At 41.0% G+C, this 16,503-nt stretch overlaps 1 protein-coding gene across 5 annotated transcripts in view; it reads right to left on the reverse strand.

Annotated features, from left to right (window-relative positions):
- iqsec1b (IQ motif and Sec7 domain ArfGEF 1b) overlaps positions 1 to 16,503 on the reverse strand; it is a 196,437-nt gene that overhangs the window by 122,700 nt on the left and 57,234 nt on the right. For 4 of the 5 annotated variants that reach the window (XM_065955338.1, XM_020632713.3, XM_065955341.1 and 1 more), the window contains exon 2: positions 9,428 to 9,535. The exons of the other annotated variant lie outside the window; for it this stretch is intronic. In XM_065955338.1, the coding sequence (XP_065811410.1) occupies positions 9,428 to 9,535 (108 nt within the window). The remainder of the gene's footprint in view (positions 1 to 9,427; positions 9,536 to 16,503) is intronic. 5 annotated transcript variants of the gene reach the window in all.

Here is a 16,503-nt window from a genome sequence, read left to right on the forward strand (position 1 = left end):
TCTCTTCCCTTTTATCCTTTCACACAAGGCCAAACATAGACAACCACTCTGTTCAGAGCTGAAAATACTGAAACACAACAATAAAAGCAGCCTCACTGGTTGAGCTGAGCGCAAACCTTTGTGGAGTTTGCTCAAGAAACAAAGCGAAACAAAGTACTTTATTCCCTGCCAAACTAAAAATATCAGAGCCCTGAATGTACAAACAGAGGGAATCTGAAGGACCCATTATGTAAATAATCTGTCTTTTATGTGTATGTTTGTATCCGCCTTTAAACCCACTATGACCTCCAGAGGCTCCCAGAGAGGTTTCTTCCTCAGGACTGTACCTCCAGGCGGGGGCCGAGGTTTGGACCTCACATATCCACGTTCCGCAGGCTGCATCATGGGGCTGTCGGCCAAGCTCACACATACTCATGCATCCTCTCCCAGCCGATGGAAAGTTAATTAACTGCCTTTTGGAGGAGGCAGGCCTGTGATAGCCCGACCAGTGGCGCGGCCTTATTACCCTGCCTTTAACAGTGATGAATTAGCGCTCCTTTCCCTGCTGCCTGCCCCCCCCCCCCCCCCACTCACACATCATTGGCTGCCAAGGGTGCTGGAGCCCGCTTTGACCGTTTGCATTGAGCAGTACATAGCTCCCAAACAGGCAGAAACAGAGAGGACTTAAACAGCAGAGGCAAACAAACTCATTAGGGACAATCAAAGATGCTTGTTAGTTTTTCTTACTTATGGCATAAAACAATGAAGCCTTTGTCCTACTCTAGTGACGATGATTAGAGATAATGATGATTATGCATAATGCACACTTTAAGAAACAAAGAACAATGAATCAAACAATTTCATTAAAAATAGCTCAAAAGATGCACATTGAAATACAATAGTATGTGTACCAGTACAGTAACCATACATGTATGTGATGAGGATCAATAACACACTGCTGCAGTCCAGTGGTTGGTCTACATCAGGACTCGGCTGAGCTGTGTAGTGAGGACTGACATCTGGCCTGTCTAACTTCAAACTCTGCCCCAGGGGTCAAACTATCGATCTTTATAATACTTTACTTAAAGTACTGAGTAGTAAATTTAGTTAAATCTGGTCCGCCCTTCTTGTGCATTGCAAAATGACAACGGATGGATGTTAAGTGTAATCTAAATTCTGGCTATGACTGAAGGATTCCGTAAGCAAACCAAGTAAACAGCACTACTGACTAAGTTTAGACATGTCCAACGGGTGGATTATTGTTCCTCAGTAGAAACACAAGTAAAGAAAGATAATGTTTTTCAGTCACTCTGAAATCATACCGCATCATTTTCACCATTATGTCTACAAACAGAAACTGTGGTATCCAGTTGGCATACTTCAAATATAACAGAAATGAAAATTGGGAGAAATCTGACAAGGATGAGACCATACAGGTATAGATGAAAGATGTTTGTATTGAATATACATTTTTCTGTGGGCTATGGGTTTGTTCTGATATACAGTGTAAGGTAAGATCTTCTTCTTATCTGTGATTTTTCTGGGCTCCTGACCGTTATGCCAAGTAAAATGACTGATTTTGAAAACTACAAAAGCATATGTACACAAAAAGCTACTCAATCTAGGCAAAGTGAGTAAATGTAAATATGGGTAGTTTATTTACACCCTCGGATGATGCCACATTATTTGCTGATGTCTGTCTACAGGGCCGATAGTCCATTTACCATTCATTTCCATTTTCCCCAAATTAGTAAAAAGTGTTATTATGCATAACAGTAAGTACATTTGGGAGTTACAAGAACACTTCAGTGGGGGAAAACACTCATGATGTAATTTAACTTTGTTAAAGATTTTGTTCAGTCAAGGCCACACACTGCTGCTGATGTCTGCTTGTGTTTAAATGAATGCAACTGGGGCAGAGTATTCACGGAAATCTATAAATATTCCCCCAGCTCCAACGACAGGCATTGTGGTTTTTTATAAATCCCGTCCAGCTGAATATGCCGAATGCTGCGTCACAATCCCAAACAATCATGCAGCTGCACGAAAGATCTGCAACTTTCTTTTCCACCAAGAAAATTGCACATGATTTTAATTACACACAAAACAATAGCTGCCTCCAGAACAGGATGCTGTCAGTGGCTTCACAATGAGACACTTCGGGGGTGGAGACAACTAAATCCTGAGTCACACTGTGGTTTTCTGAATGACAGAATCATAGAAGGATGGTAATGACAAGGTTTTTTTTTTTCAGTGGGAGGGGTGATTACTGTTGGTGCAACAGAGAAAGAGAAAGAACAGAATGGAGACATAAGCCACTGACAAGTTTAATGATGTAGTGCTACCATCTGGGAGGGGACGAATACAGTCAAGCCAGTGAGACATCAAAGGGTGCTAAGATGAAATAAAGGCAGTCGACTGAGTGGTGTGAGGCTAACTTTACCCTGATGTAACCTGCATGCTGATCAAACACACACACATTTACACTCCCATTCCACTTCAGAGGCAAAGCAGCACAACCATTTGTCAAGGGTATCGTGAGGAAGAGTAAACCGTCCACTCGCTATGCATCTCAGCAGCGAATAATACCAACGTGAGCCTAAGGCAAATTAATATTTTGTTGCATCAGGTTGTCCGTGGACTGAATTAAGTAACTCCAGACTGACAGGAGGATTCTGTTCTGGAAACAAACACACAGAAAAAAAGCCCGGAGAGGCAAGGTGAAAAACTGCTGATTATTTCTCAGTTTATCCTGATAAAGTCACACACTGACAGAACGCTTCTTTTCTCACCTTGACTTTTAAAAGTTTGGCATGTAAGTCATTCCTCCCTGACAATTCTCCCCGTTGAACATCTGTTTTAAAACAGATGCAAAGTCATACAAAACTGAATTAAAGAAGCAATCAGCGAGAAGGCCCTTTGCCCAACAGTGTTTATCTTTTTAATCTTCTAAAATAAAAAAGTAAGACCCTGGTCACAAATGCAGATATAATGGAAACAGAGTAATCTACATTGTCACAATGCATAAATGCATTAATAACCATGCAGACCAGAAAACAATAAGCTGCTTATCCCTCCCTCTATTTCCCTTTTGAAAGCTTTTTGTATACAACTGAAGAACAACAGCAGAATGCAAAGGCAAGGCAATTTAATTGTAACGCCAATGTCTGCATTGTTAAAGACCACCAACACAATCTGAGGCTGGTGTTGGGACTAGCTGGGGAAGCACAACAGTGGTGGAAGAAATCATTAAATATGCACAGCTGGGGCGCCGGAAGCCTAGTGGTTGGTGCGCATGCCCCATGTGTGCAGACTATAGTCCTCCTTTCCCGCATGTCATTCCCAATTCTCTCTCTCCCTGATTTATGACTCTATCCACTGTGCTGTCTCTAAAATAAAGGCACAGCTTATTCCTCCAGTCAAGCTGGCTGAGGGGGCTGTGGCTCAGTGGTATAGTCGGTTGTCTCTCAACCAGTAGGTCCAAGTTTGATCTCCTGGATTCACATTTCAACGTTTCCTTGGGCAAGACACTACACCCCAAAAGGCTCCAGCTCCAGCGTCATGGTGAATGGCTGAATGTGACATACAGCAAGGCATACATGCAAGGCATTATGAGTAGTCAGAAGACAAGAAAAGCTCTACACAAGCTCAACCCATTTACGATTTCCAAACTACAAGAAAGACAAATAAGCATGTCTGCTTTCTGTTCTTGTTAGTCAATCAAGATGACTACCAACTCGACTGACAGCTCTGCCCGACACAACATTCAAGGCCAAATCCAAAACCTATGGGAGAAGAATCAGACATCTGTCACCATCCTCTTCTGTCTCTAAGCCTCGGCCAGTGTATCAAATAGTACCAAGACAGGCTAACTGGCCAGTGCCGTGAAGCTGTAAGCACTCCCTCTCGAGAGAACCACAGCTCGCTGCCAAACATAGTGCTAAAAGCAGGCGACACATGGCGATCTGTTGACATGGGAGAGATGCTATTCTGCCCGTTGAAAGTTGTTGTACTAATAAATCATAACTTATTTTTTTAAGATGGGAAAGTCACATATTGTTGCTTTAAAGCCAACCTATGAGTGTTGCCATTCAAAACAGGTTCCCTTTACACCCAGAGAACCTTGTTAGATGTCACAAGAAGTGACAACATGCTAAAGAGACAAGGGACAACAATCTACAGTATGCCATTAGCTCCATGTGGAGGAATCAACCTTTTGTACCCGTGCAACATGCAAAAATTAAACTGCAGAGTCACACTGCACATTAAGACAAAACTTCAAGGGCTTTGAAACATCAGTGGTTCAAACAAAGGCTGATGACAGCATATTCGCCATTGACATCAGCAGTACAGACAGTGAAAGAGCTCATTAGTAAAGAACAGAAAGAAATTTAACCCCGGCCAGGTGTGCTCTTTGTTTGATCTGTGCTGGAGGGCTACATCATTCAACCAGAAGCAAAGATATGACAGCACCACGGGTTCATAGGTGCCCACCTTTGTAGACAGGGTGTAAATGGATGAAACCTCAGAAGGGGAGAGAGAGAGAGAGCGGGAAATAAAAGAATGAGATGAACTCGATATTGAAAGAAAATCCATTTACACGGGCCACTATCTGTTTCTGATTCACACCATCCAGTGGAGCGCAAACTGGAAGTAATCTGGACCTCACACCACTGGGCAAACACCGTATTGACAGATACTGAAGATAACAAACAGTGACATCAGATGTTTGTCTGAAAGCCTGCAGTTAGCACCCATGAGCTTTCATTAAAAAGCAAATACATGAAAATAAGCCGCCATGAAATTAAACAATTCCTGTGCTGTTAGAAAGGTTTTTTTTTTGTGTACAGTATTTGCAAGCCAATATGTTGATACACAGTCTGGATTAGCGGAGTAACCACATCGGCAAATATTACTGAAACGTGCACATCTGTACATTATTGAATATGGACAACATTTCTACAAACACATGCAGAGTAGAGCAAACCATTCTGTCCAGCTCTACACTGACTGCAGAACACAATGCCTTTCTAGATGATGATTTCTATAATAATAGAATTAATTGTTGTCATCAAACTATATCGTATTTACGACATTTTTCAACATGGGTTAAGAAAACAGTCTTACCAAATGTTCACTCAGCCTTTCTGGTTTTAAAGTCAAAAGCTCCAGAACTGCTGACTGTTTTTTCTATACAGTATCAAGTTTTCTGGTCTTTAACCTGCTCTCTTATTAAGCATCTCGAGATAACACTTGTTGTGAATTGGTGCTATACGAATAATGATTGATTGATTGATAAACAGTGCATCGTATAAAAGTCTAAAAAGCCAGAAACACTTGTGCCTTAACCACGCATGCAATTCTCCTTTTAAATTTAAATAAATAAACACTTAAATAAGGAAATTCAAGGGAGCAATCTTCAATTTGGCTCTCTTGCTACCTCTACTCTCAGATCAACCGCGGAAAACAATTCCCCCATTTGGTGTTGATACCTTTATATAACAGGATAAACTACTTTCAACAGGTTGTGTAAAAAGAGCTTTTGTTTGTGGGGCACAGCTGCCAAATATTTTGTTCTTCCTAAAAGAACTGCAGAGAGTAGTGATGGGAAAAGCAGTTCTTTTCAGTGTACTGAATCAGTTCAGTAAAGTGATTCATTCAAAAGATTCGTTCTGCTCGCGATCGTACTGAGAACAGCCGGTGGTGAATAATAAGCCAATGAGCTGAGAATTTAGTTGCATAAAGCTACAGTTTGCAAACTGAAAGCTGCTAAAACAATCACATTTATTTTCCCCGACCGTTCTGTTCAGTACGTTCAGTACACAAATCACTCGCTGACTGTCTGACTGAAAGGAAGAGAGAGACTCAGAGACGGAGCTCTCGTTCAGTGAATGAGAGCTCCGCTCCTCCTCTCAGTTCGTTCAGTGACTCACGTCGGAGCTCTCGTTCAGTTGGTTCAGTGAACGTGAACGAGCGAGACTGCGAGTCACCAGCCTCAGTCACACACACACACACACACACACACACACACACACACACACACACACACACACACACACACACACACACACACACACACACACACACACACACACACACACTGTCCTGACTGAAACACGATCGTTAGAGGATGTTAAAACAGTCAGCTGAGTGAAATTAAGTTGGATATAAAAGCCGTTTGTAAACTGACAGCAGATATAAAAAGCACACACATTTTCCTGACACCTAAATGTTAAATAATATATTTGCTACTTCCTCAATTTTGGAGACATGAGAGGGAGAAGTAGGGGCGGGCTTTAGTGACACAGAGCTCCCGACCGACTCCGTCCTGTTGGTTCAGTCAGTACGTATCACTGACATGAAAGGGAGAGGGAGGGCGGGCTTTGAGCGACTCTTACGGTCTAAAGAGAGAGAGACACGAGACGGGAGAGAGGAGAGCGCAACTTAAGTTGAGAAATGAACGACTCTTTTCAGTAAGTGATTCAGTTCAGTTCGTTCACCCAGATGATTCGTTCGTTTTGAACGAATCGTTCATGAGCGACACATCACTAGCAGAGAGAAGTATTAGAGGTTAATGCAGTAGTAGCGCGTAAAGCCACTGGATATGAGCTCAGCAAGCAAGTCATTGGTTTTCTGTTTTCTTGGACAGTTTGGCACAATTTATATTTTGCATCACAAATATCATGACTGATGATTCCTTTAACGGCTTTATATGCAATTTTTCACACTTAAATATAATAGAGATCAAGTATATCCTCTGAAAATAACTCTGAGTCATGACTGTCTACAATGGGTGTAACACTCGAGTCCCACTGTCTGTGATGTTTTCAGAGTTTTCCGAGTCCTATCTTCAGTTTGTTTACATCGCCTGGACGGCCGGCTGATTCCTCCCCTCACATATAAAAGTTGTTTAATTGAGGGACTAGAGAAAAGAAGAATAACATACTGTACTCACTGCTTAACTGCATTTCTAGATCATGCTCATTTCGGGTAAATTTACATGAATTGTGACGATACGAGCATAATAAAGATCGCTAGCATTAGCATGATAACACAACAATGCAGCGTAAGTTGTTTTGGTTTAATGCTGGTGCTCAAGGGCGACATCTGCTGGATCAAAATATCGCATATAAAGCATTTAAGGACTTCATCAAGAAAGGTATTTAAGGTATTTAAGTGCTACATTATTGAAACTAGGGCAAGACCGATATGGTATTTTAGGGGCCGATACTGATATCGTCATTGAGGAGAGAAAAAAATCAGATACCAATATACTGGCCGACATGTATGTTCGATCTGTAGAGATAGATAAATATATACATTTATTAAATAAAGATATATAACAAGGACAAGATGGTCACTAAACTGGAAAGTAACTCTGCATGAACGTGCATCACCACTTGACACTGTGGAGAGTGAAAATGTCTGTTGTAATATATAAAGCACCCTGTGCTGGTGAAAGAGAACTGCAAGTGCAATACAATGAAACTCAAATTAAATGCTTTGTGACTAGTAATTCAATCTAGTAATACTGGGGCATATCTGTGATGAAATTAGCTGATACCGATAGTCACTGGATTTGCTAATATCGGCCGATTTTATCAGCTGGCCGATTAATCGGTCGGGTTCTAATTGAGACTACAGTAGCTGGAGCGTTGTTTGAATAAAGTGCTTCATGTATTTTTTACATGCATCTCCATCTTTTGGGTTAAAACTTTACATGAATGAATCTGATTTAAAAAACATGGAAAAAAAGCTTACAAATGTGTAACCTGCATCAGCTCTATTGTGGCGAACAGAAACCCAAGCTTCTTAAAGGAATCAAACTAACTAATCAGCTTTTCAAAGCTTCACCAATCAACAGTTAAAGAATAATTTTACTTAAAGAAAAAACAGATGTTTCCAAGGCAAACCAACTGAGAATAGAAGAGTTATTCTCTACTTCTTGAAGTTTTTCAGGGGAGACTAGCTACAAACTGAAATCAATTCTCAGCTCGATCTCGCAGTTTAAAACATCCTAAAGCCTAATGTTTTGCAAAGAGCAGGATCAGCGCAAATCTACACGTACACGAGTAGAAAAAGCCAAAAGATGAGAGTATTCTTATCTCTTCCTGTTACCCTTCCTTCTGTCGACATCTTTAATCTTATATCTGCCAAATATTAAAGCCTAATAATCTGTCTCGAAAGCTGCTTCAGTGTACAGCAGCAGCTTTGCTTCACAGTGGGATTTTACCTGCAGCCATGTGTCACTTTCTCAATGCCTCGCAGGGCTTTAACATAATTGCATTCGTTATCCAATCTCCACACCTACCTCCCATTGTAAGTTCCAACTTGACCCAAACGTCATTCCAACAAAACTCCCCTGGCAATTGTAATTGATGTGCACTTGTTCTTCATGTTCTCTGCCAAATGCTTCCTAATAGAGCGGGACAGCTCGAGACCTCACTGTAATCACAAGTGTTTAGCACTTATTCTCCATACTCTCTACATCTCCACGGCTAATTAGAATCAATAAACATGGTGAACAAACACGACTCATTAGGGCTTGCTCTATCTCCTTCCCCCTCAAGCCAAAGCCTTTAGGGTTATATTTCACACATTCCCCCCCCCTGCCATAAACCTGCTTTAAGAACTGCTCTCAAGCTCAGCACTGGATACTCGATAGATATAGCGAGAGAGGCATCAAGAATAAAAACCCTTTGAAATTGCCATGAAGCTTTTGAAGCCTATGTCCCACTGCTCAACGCTCCCAGGGTTTTCATCTCTCCCCATCTCCCCTCATTACCCGAGGAGCTCTCAGGGCCTCGCTGAGCAGCCGTAATGAACGCCAAGGAAATGCATCTACACCGAGTGGAGGACTGCACGGACGACCAGGCAAGGCATTACTGTACTGTACATGTGCCGCAGGATCTTCTATGCAAAATCGCATATACAAAGTTGAGGCAGTGCATTAAGGCTTGTCAGTCCTTTTCTCAGATATGCTCTTCTGAAGTACTCCTGAAAGATAGAAGCAATTTAAAGAACGATGTGTGCCAATCACTGGGTTCTTTTCTGCCAGCTCTACCCCAGAAAGTAGTTCTGTTTCTCTTGCTGCGCTTCTGCTGCATGTCTGTAGTTGTGATGGGTGTTGCTCATTTTCTATCTGAGGGGATTTGGAGTCTGAGGAGGCCTCCCACCAGCTTGTGCACAGTCGGCGGTGGAAGTTCTCACAAGGGGAAAGGAACAGACTGACAAACAAAAATACACACACACACACACACACACAGTAGCAACATGGGAAATGGGAGTGTGGTAAATTAGATGTTCCTTCAGGTTTATAAAGAGAGTGATATTGTAGGCTGGCAACAGGAAAGAAGGTGATGTGATGGGATGGACTGTTAGGAGATGAGCTAAAGGGAGTCATGGCCGGATGAAAAAAGGTGACTCAATAAAAAACCCTTCAATTTACCCAAAAGATGCAGACTTCCATTTGCGACAGGGGTAACTTCTTCTACACACAGGGGCAATAAGGTTTAGAGGGATCTCTGAGACATCTACTGGCAATGAGGCGTGTCGTCTGCAATGCAAAAAAAGAGAGAGGCAAGTTGAAGCACATTTGGTCAAGTACAAAGATTGAAGTAGTATGCTTTTGATTCAAACACAGACACAGGTAATAGTGGAGGATGTCGCAGAATGAACAGCGCCGCCCTGTAGACCGGAGAGGTGGTCCGTCAGCACGCTAACTCCCCCCTGAGCTGAAGGTTGCATTGGCAGAAAGAGAGATTACTTCTGTCCACTGCCGGCAGCATTTTAAATGCCTTCAAAATCAGGGTCCGGGAACTCTCATACATGCATCATCATAACACGCTGAATCAGCAGCACACAGCGCTCAGTGTAAGGTAGGAGCAGAGAGAGGAGGAGCAGGAGGAGGAGGAGAGAGGGCTGGGAGATGGGACATGATCAGAATGTACCAGGCTCAGTGTAATGTGAGACAACCACTGAGGCTGCAGAGAACAGATATGAACAGGAAGGAAGTGCAAGACAAGAGGAAGCAGATTAGAATGACTTTACGTTATCTGACTTGTTAGCATAACAACGTTCCTTGTTCAAATCTCTGATGTTCCCGTACAGGAATTAAAAGACAAGATGTGTGGAAAATCAATTATAGTATGACAAACAACACATGGACAAACACGTGAAAGGTGCCTGAAGAACACATGTGTAACACATATTCATTAAAGAAACACTGAGGTCTGTAAAGTGGAAACACAGACATGAGCTTAATGAATTAACACGCTCTATCTCTACCCATACACATGAAAAATAACATTCCTGTTCATTATTAGATGTACATGTTCTCTTTCCATCTTATGCAGAAATGCAGAATGAAGGCACAGTTAGCCTAATTAGCATAAAACCTGGAAGCAGCTGACGCAAACAACCAGCCTGGCTCTGTCAAAAGGTAAAATCATTATAATAATCCACCTTTTGTGATTGCGTGCAGAGACAATTTCTCTACCCGAAACTCGAGGTGTGCATGGGAAAAAAAATCTATTCACGTCAGATTCAAAATGTCTAAAAATGGATTCTTTAAAACAAACTTTCACACGTCCTAAGTTGATTTTCACCAGCAACCAGTTCGAGCACGACAAACCCGCTGCTGCAGTTTTCTTCCATTCACCCTCTCCACCGTCCTTGGTACACTGATGCAGCAGGATGTGTGTCGGTCAAGACTCGTCAGCCGCGCTGCTAACATTGGCTACAGCTCAGTGTCAGTGGTGGATGGATGTGTCCTACATACTGACGTTCTGACTGTGCTGTCCATGGAGCGGCAAGGCATTCAGTCCGTCCCATTTTCATTTAAGGCATGAATTGGAGTGCACTGTGGATTCTACAATCCCCCCCGGGTAAGAGGAGGCCTGACCTGACGTAGTCAATATCCAACGTCTGCAAAATGAAAGTGAAGAACTCAGGAACGAATCAAAAGCCAGAGCTCACAAAATATTCAACTGACCGATCTTGCAGCCAATTCTGAAAGGACAAAAAAAATCCTAAAGCGTCGTCAACCATGTAGGCTTTAGATTTATGATCCCGTCTTTTTTTTCACCAGCAATTTTCTCATTAATATCTTATAAACTAGCTTAAGCCTATACATTCTACTTATTTTAAAGAGTTAAGCAAGTGAAGCATAAATACATGTTATCTTCGTTTTATATTAGCCTTCGTGTATTTACATTATTGCACTCAGCTGACATAAACTGCATTATTTTAAACACATTTTATGGAGCTTTGAACTGTCATTTTCTTTGATTTAACCAGGAAGTCTCATCGAGTTTTATAAATGTCTTTTACAAGAGACCTGCAGGTAACAGCCATGCATATTGAAAAACAACATACTGTAACGCAACATGAAAAAAAAAATTGTATTCAATGTCAAATAATAAAGTTCAAATAATAGATTTTGACATAAAAAATAGGGAATGTATCATAAATCAGTTGGATGAAGCCGCAACCTCCGGTCTTGAAAAATGAAGCCAATGCTGAAGTGCAAAATCCTGCAGTTCGTCTTTTGTCCACTTGAGGCTGTCTCCAGGAAAACCGGAAGTCACAAACGAAGGCGAAAAGGCAATTTTTACAGCATAAATTAACATGTTTACAGCCTGGTACAAAAAACAAAATAGGTCTGATTAGTTATTGTCATCACTGGCACACACTGTACGGCTCTGTTTTGATTTTGAAAACGAAAAGTGTTATTCATAGTCAGCTGACATGATTGACAGGTGGGCACGATGCAACGGTTCATCAAGAGGCTTAAAACCCGCCTCAGCTCCAGCTCTCAGCCTTTCGTTAGGTTGACTGAAAGTTAGGCTGAGACAGGATTTCCAGCATGGCAGCTGCTGCCGATGAGCCTCCAGAGCCCCCTGCAGGAACAGATGGCAGAATTCACTCAGGCTTCCTCCATTAAAATGTATAGTCTATGATCCCGACCCAAAGAATCGAGATCAAATAAAATTGTGACATTAAAAGACTCACCCCTATCTAAGACTAACAGGTAAAGTGATAGTACACAGCTTTGTTAAGTCTTGCCTTCATATTTGTCACTACTGATTGAAATAAGTGTTTTATCATTTTCCAAGTCTATCATTAAAGGCTTTATATGCGATTTTTTTGATCCAGCAGATGTCGCCCTTGAGCACCAGCATGAAACCAAAATAACTCGCGGTCCATTGTTGTGTTAGCATGCTAATGCTAGCGATCTTTATTGTGCTGGTATCTTCACACTGCATGTAAATTTACCTGAAATGAGCGTGATCTAGAAACACAGTTAAGCAGTGAGTACAGTATGTTATTCTTCTTTTCTCTAGTCCCTCAATTAAACAACTTTTATATGCGAGGGGAGGAGTCAGCCGGCTGTCCCTACGATGTAAACAAACTGAAGATAGGACTCTGAAAACTCTGAAAACATCACAGACAGTGGGACTCGGGTGTTTCTCATTGTAGACAGTCATGACTCACAGAGTTATTTTCAGAGGATGTACTTGATCTCTATTACATTTAAGTGTGAAAAATCGCACATAAAGCCTTTAAGGTTAAGTTTAGATAATTAGATTGAATTATTTAAGGTTGAGAGGAAGGTTGTGGTCATGCTCAAGGAAACAAATATGCATCACTATTAAACAGGCTATGAACTGTGCTCTCATGGTTATCAAGTCACACTCTGTACATTCGACCATCCATGCTAATCGTTTTCCTCAGGGGTTTCGTAATGTTTGCATCACATTAGTTAAACCTTTGCTTGTGGGAATATACAGCCAGTACTTACACACACAGCCATAACAGGCTAAGAAAAGGACAACACAGCTTTAAAGGTGAACTTGATCATTTCAACAAATGACCAGTGTTTACGTTTTTGTTGAGGAGGGCAAACAAGGCTATAAAAATAAGTTCCAACTGTCCCCAGAGCTGCACAGTCCACCCAGACATTAACTGGACAAATTGAGCACAAGTGGTGTGGAGCAGAGGGGAGGGAGGAGCAGGACATGCTGGTCAGGGCGAGAGGAGACCTGGCCATAAATAAACCAGCTATACATCCTCCTCCTGGTGCCTAATTGCTACAGCCGTCTGAGTAATGGAAGAGGCAGTAACTTGTCATTGAAGCATCCCCCCCAGTGAGGACAGAATGCAGACTGGTGCCTCAGCTCAGCCAACTTCACTGAGTCTAGTCCTGCTGCATGTTCATAACCTCCAACTACAGCGAACACACTGCAGGGGAGGTTTATCTTACAAAGTGATTTTCCCAAGTGTCCAATTCTGACAGTGATGTTCTGGGGGGGAAAAAATAGTCCTTGCAAAGTCATTCAACTCAAATAGACTTTTCTTTCAAACGCATTCTCTCTTCATGGTGACAATAACAGCACATGCGTCTGATAGGAACACAAGAGTCAAAGTAATGACACAAAGGAACCATTTTTCGACCATTATCTAAGAAACTCTGCTCATTCTTCCAGTGCAGAGCTGAACTCAGGTTACCGCCTGTCATCTGACTTCAGGAGTATTTAAGTCAATCAGGACAAAAAAACTCACCTCTGTAAGGTGGAAGGACAAGGCAGCATTATATTCAAGAGGGTTTTTAATCGGTTGATATAAGGACCAAGCGTAAAAAAAAGATCACTGTGATTAACCCGAGAACAGAACGAGGCAGGGCTGTACGTGGTGAATAACAACGATGGTTGAGCCTTGAAGGGATGATGACTTTGGAGAGGAAGCCTGTGGGTTAAGTTTGATCACACACTCTCGCCAACAAGCACTGGCACTTTTCCCAACCCCTCCAAGGAGTTTTTTTTTAATTTTCAAGACTTACAAAGGCCAAAAGCAGGATTTAAAAAAAAAAAAAAAAAAAAATTACCATCACACGATATATTTTGCATTAAAAAAAGAGAAAAGAAAGTGGAAATCTGCAATATTCAAATGCGCCATAAACAAACTTCTCCAAAGTTTACTTTAGAGCAAAAACTTGAGCAAATAATGTTTTTGTTTTTTCCTTTTGTGTGTTTTATTGAAAAATAATGAAAAACAACCAGAATCATGGCTGTAAAGTATGGATTGTAGATAAAATACATTTAATGGAGGCTCAGTTGGGGCAACAAGACATTTTGAGATTCTTTAATGCCCTTTATATTCAAAAACTTACAAAGAGGCTCATCTTTTATTTTTATTTTTATTTTTTATTATCACAATACTAAAAAAAAAAAAAAACGGATTAAAAACTTAGTGAAACGCTTAAAACGATTATTGTTGGGGCACAGATGATCTGGCAGTTAAGTAGCGCCCAATGTCCTGAGGCAGTAGTCGTCAAGAGAAGCGCCTAGGTTTGAATCGGACGTCGGCGCCTTTACTACCTTTTTTGTCTACCTGCCACTGTGACTGGATTCAATAATCTACCAGTCACTCGTCTTTTTACCTGCCTCTTTATTTGAACCGGCAGCATAATGCAATGACGTATAATATCAAATCGAGGCTTACAGTATTCAAGTACAATGGGCTATTTTATGAAGGGAAATGTTTCAGCTGTTAAAGAAAATACTGACATGCTCTTAATCTCGCTCATAAACAGAAATACAAGTTTATTTTAGTTTATTATTTTGATGTTGGTAAGACTTTCCATTGCAACTATGTCCTCAAAGCCTCATTTAGCTGATTTAGCTACAGGCTCACAAAGTCAGAGCAGAACAAGCACTAGACCAGGATTCAGTTTTTGTTATCACAAATCACTGTCACGTTACTTTTATTTACCCGCTACTGCGACCGGTAAGTTGAGCAAATTTAACCGCCACTGCAAAAAAAAAAAAAAAAAAGCAGTATTTGGCGGGTGACATATGGGTGCTAATTTCCAACCCTGCTCCCCGATATCCGACTCTGTCCACCCTTATAGCAAACAAAGGCTAAAAGGCCCTCATTCCCCCACTGCCCCCCAAAAGTGATAGCACTATGAAAGCAGACAATACAGACATTTTCATATATTTAAATAAGAAAGGTTTTAAAAAGTAAATTCTGCAAACTTGGCACAGTTTTTGAGGAATTGAAGCACTTTTTAGGAACTATTTGATAATGTGGATTATTCAATATTAAGTGGAGTAGTGAACATTTGCTGCAGTAATAAGGTGTACAGGGTATTTCACAGACTTCATACTGTGTGTTCATTGTGATGGAGAAACCCAGTGAAACAAAAGTGGGTCATTGATGTGTGTTGGTTACAGATTCCATTGGTAGGATCAATGTATACAGTAACAGCGGCTATATGTTGCTTTACTTCATCATTATGTATAATGATCAAAGTTTAAAGAGAAGTTTAAAACATTAAAAGAATAAAGGGTCAATTTTCCTCTTTATACCACTAAAGGAAGAATGTGCGACCTTTTGATCCAGTAGATGTCGCCCTTGAGCACCAGCATGAAACCAAAACAAACTTCTGTTTGGTGACACCTCCGCTATGCACATGAATTGACACGGAACGACCTTGATCTAAAGACACATATACGTGACATCCCATTAACCAGTGAGTATGTTCTTCCTCTTTTCTCTTGTCCCTGACTAAAACAGCTTTATACACAAGGCCGTCCCGTCCATGTAAACATGAAGTAAACACGGCTCTGACAACAACACAGCCAGAAGGACCCGCAATTCTCACTCATAGACAGTCATGATTCAGAGAGACAGGATAAACTTGATATCTTACTTCAAAGAGAAGGTGGGAAACTCTTGGTAAAAAGTAAAAAAAAAAATGGTTTCCTGTCTATATTCATTGTGGATTCCTCAAAGTGAATTAATAGTACTTATTTTCACATTAATTTGTGAAAATCATTCACGTAAATAGTTTGAATGAAATAGGCTCTTTGGGAGTTGCATAAAATAAAAACATCATGAATCTCCTGAAATGAACTTGCAGTGATCGGAAGAGAAACTTTAATTAATTGCTTCTCCAAATTACAGCACTTTCAAATTACAGCCACTTCTCCATCACTGCAGTAATCAGAGGCCATCAAGAGGCACACAATGTGACCAAAGCTGGACCAGAACAAGACGGATAATAACACACAGTATGGCATCATAGTTTGTTTTTTTGTTTTTTTTACACTTAGGAACATTTGAGATCTTTTTCAAATTCAGTACTAAATATTTTACATTTCATGCGTTGCGTCGAAGTTTATAAAATATTCAGGCTACATGCAGTGCTCAGCATCAGAATGTTTACTAGTCAATAATGTATGTTTAAAGTATTTGATGTGTCACATCCACTGACGGATAAAACAACTGTAACAACAAAGTAGTCGCCCTCTAAAACATAAATCGCAAAACCCTTGAGCTCATTGCAATCTGATGCAGCTTGTGATGGGAAGATCCGGCATAAAATGTTAATGTAACCACAGCGTTGCCATATGGATAAACGTGCCCCAAGGACAGTCGGGTTATGCTCCTTTGTGACCCAGAGCTGCCAGTTATAATCTCTCATCCATGGAGGTTAAGTGCTGGATGGAGATTTCCCAC

This window comes from Labrus bergylta, chromosome 5 (genome assembly GCF_963930695.1).
Source record: "Labrus bergylta chromosome 5, fLabBer1.1, whole genome shotgun sequence".
Lineage (NCBI taxonomy): Eukaryota > Metazoa > Chordata > Actinopteri > Labriformes > Labridae > Labrus > Labrus bergylta.